Source organism: Sinocyclocheilus rhinocerous, unplaced genomic scaffold (genome assembly GCF_001515625.1).
Source record: "Sinocyclocheilus rhinocerous isolate Xijiao unplaced genomic scaffold, SAMN03320098_v1.1 scaffold1615, whole genome shotgun sequence".
NCBI lineage: Eukaryota > Metazoa > Chordata > Actinopteri > Cypriniformes > Cyprinidae > Sinocyclocheilus > Sinocyclocheilus rhinocerous.
Window position 1 is genome coordinate 401,387 of NW_015645292.1, and position 2,527 is coordinate 403,913.

Genomic DNA, 2,527 nt, shown 5'->3' on the forward strand with positions numbered 1-2,527 from the left:
GTGTGTGTGTGTGAGTGCGTGTGTGTGTGTGTGAGTGCGTGTGTGTGTGTGTGAGTGCGTGTGTGTGTGTGTGAGTGCGTGTGTGTGTGTGAGAGTGCGTGAGTGTGCGTGTGTGTGTGTGTGTATATGTGTTTGTGTGTGAATTAGAGTAGATGTGACATGCACAGCACTGCGTATCGGTCACCTCTCCATAGATGTTGAGGAGTGGTACACTATGTGGAGCGCTAGCAGACACGCAGCAATATGGAGCAGCAGATGTCGTGTAGAGTGTATTTTAAAAACAAGCAGATGAATTATGGGGACGTGGGCCAAGCTTTTTCACTTTGTCTGTTTTCTCCATTGATCTGGCAGCTGGTCCTGCAGGCCCGCAACGTCCCGGATCTTTCCGCAGGGGTGGACTGTTCCTTTGAGGATTACACCGAGACTGAAGGAACAATACACGGATCACGGATCTACTGCCTCTCGCCGTCAGCCAAAGAGCTCATCCCCATCACACGCCAGCAGAGTCAGTAAACACACACTGCTAAATCATACACACTAGCGCTCACTAGAAGCTTCCGGTCTAGATCTCAAAGTCTTGAAGATCATCAAGCTTTTGACTGATAGTGGGTTTGATGGTTATTATACAGTTTAACACCTTCAGTTTGTTCCTCAGATTCAGTCAGTGGTTATCATCATATCTGTCCTGTGTAGTTTGAGGGTTTATTGTGTCCCAAATAGGATTGGGGATTGAGAAGCGGCTCTTATTTAGATCAGGTTGCATTAAGGAAAAATACTGAAACTGAGTGGTTTGTGTAAGGTTTGGTTGCATTAATGGTTTTGAAAAATGTGCATTCTGTTACTGAATATGCTGATTTTGACCCGTCTAGTTTCTGCATAATTGAAGTGCTGCATCAAAGCTGTTTGCCATTGATGTTTCATGCTTTTTGATTGTCTGAGAAAAAAATTAACATTTTGTGAAAAGGAAAAAAAATTAATTAAGAGGAATCAAAATTGCTCCATTTCAGAGTCTCAAATATTAGTATGTTAATACAAATACAATATGCTGAAGGTGCCGGGGTAGTGAACAGCAGGGTTATTATAGTAAACTTAAACAAAAACCGTAAAAGAACATTTGTCTTACTTGTAATAAAACATTAAATTAAATTAAATACAATATTTAAAAACTTTATCTTATTTAATTTCAGTTGCCAAAACAAACATTTCTCATGTTCATTTAGTTTACCTTGATGTACTGAATCAACTAAAAGTAAAACTATATATATATTTTAAAAAACTATATAGACAAACATACACAGATCTGTGGTTTCAAAACACAATTTTATGATGCTGTGTGTCCAATACTAATAAGTACATGCTTATAGTAGAAGATTATGAATTAGGATGGAGCCGTAGACTTTATTAAACGCTATAAGTGTTTAGTATCATGAATCAAAAATTTGCTACATTCCAAACCGTTTTATGTAGTTATGACATAAAACGGTGTCTATATTAATGCACAAGCACACTAATGCACTACATTGTCTGTGGTGTTATAAAAGCAGAAAGCCACTCAAGGTTTCAGTGATTTTATCACAGTTAAGTGCAAAAACTCCTGACACACGAGTGTTTAGATAGCAGCTGTTTCTGCTGTTCTTCATCCAGAGGCAGATCTTATTAACCTCTTTTTTTTCTTTTATTTGTCTCTCTGAAGGAGACACTCATGTGGTGAAGCTCTATCTGAAATCGAGGGAAACGGGGCAGAAATTTGCCAGTGTGGATTTCACCTTCTACAACTGCAGCATCCACAGATCGTGAGTCTCTCTCTCTCTCTCTCTCTTTATCTCTGCTCTTCTCGTTTTACCCACAAGCTCCTCACCGCTCGGGGGGGGTCATATTTCTGTTGCCACGGCAACCGGTGGCGTGTTGATTGACAGTTAATTCTCTTGAAAACAGACTGTGGTTCGAGTCCTGCAGATAGTGGGACCCCCAGCTGAACATCTCAATGAGTTTGTGTGTCATGTGTGCTTCTAAGACGCTCCAGATGGGTCCGGACTCTTTTGGGAGGTCTGTGTAGTGTCTTATTGCAGGACAGATGAGCCCAAAGCTGTCTCTAGAGATATAACACACACACACACACACACACACATACCTCTCAGAGTAGCAGCATCTCAGAATCACACAATACCTTCCCATACACACACACACAATCAGCTGTGAGATTTAAAACTAGGTCACATTGCTCTTCTCTGATAAGACCAGCTTGTGTACTTGAAAAATACACACAACGTTATCATAATTGGATAATCGCATGCTTTTTTATTCAGTGCGTCCACATCTCTAAAAGCACAACTGCAATTTAGAGGACTGTATTTTGGATAATAAAGTGTCATTATGGACATTAAAGCTGTAGATGATTACGAAATAAAGCAAGAGAAATTGTGTGTGAGTTTCACGTAACCGGTCAAGAACATTTCCAGGTCATATTTCCTCTTAAAATCAAAAGAAAGAAATAAGATTTTTTTTTTTTTTTTTTTGCCAATTGAAA

At 39.6% G+C, this 2,527-nt stretch overlaps 1 protein-coding gene across 1 annotated transcript in view; it reads left to right on the plus strand.

Moving 5' to 3' along the window:
• Positions 1-2,527, plus strand: part of LOC107705867 (plexin-A1-like) — a 117,023-nt gene that overhangs the window by 63,034 nt on the left and 51,462 nt on the right. The window contains exons 6-7 of the mRNA XM_016509373.1: positions 289-505; positions 1,694-1,793. Coding sequence (XP_016364859.1) covers positions 289-505; positions 1,694-1,793 — 317 coding nt within the window. The remainder of the gene's footprint in view (positions 1-288; positions 506-1,693; positions 1,794-2,527) is intronic.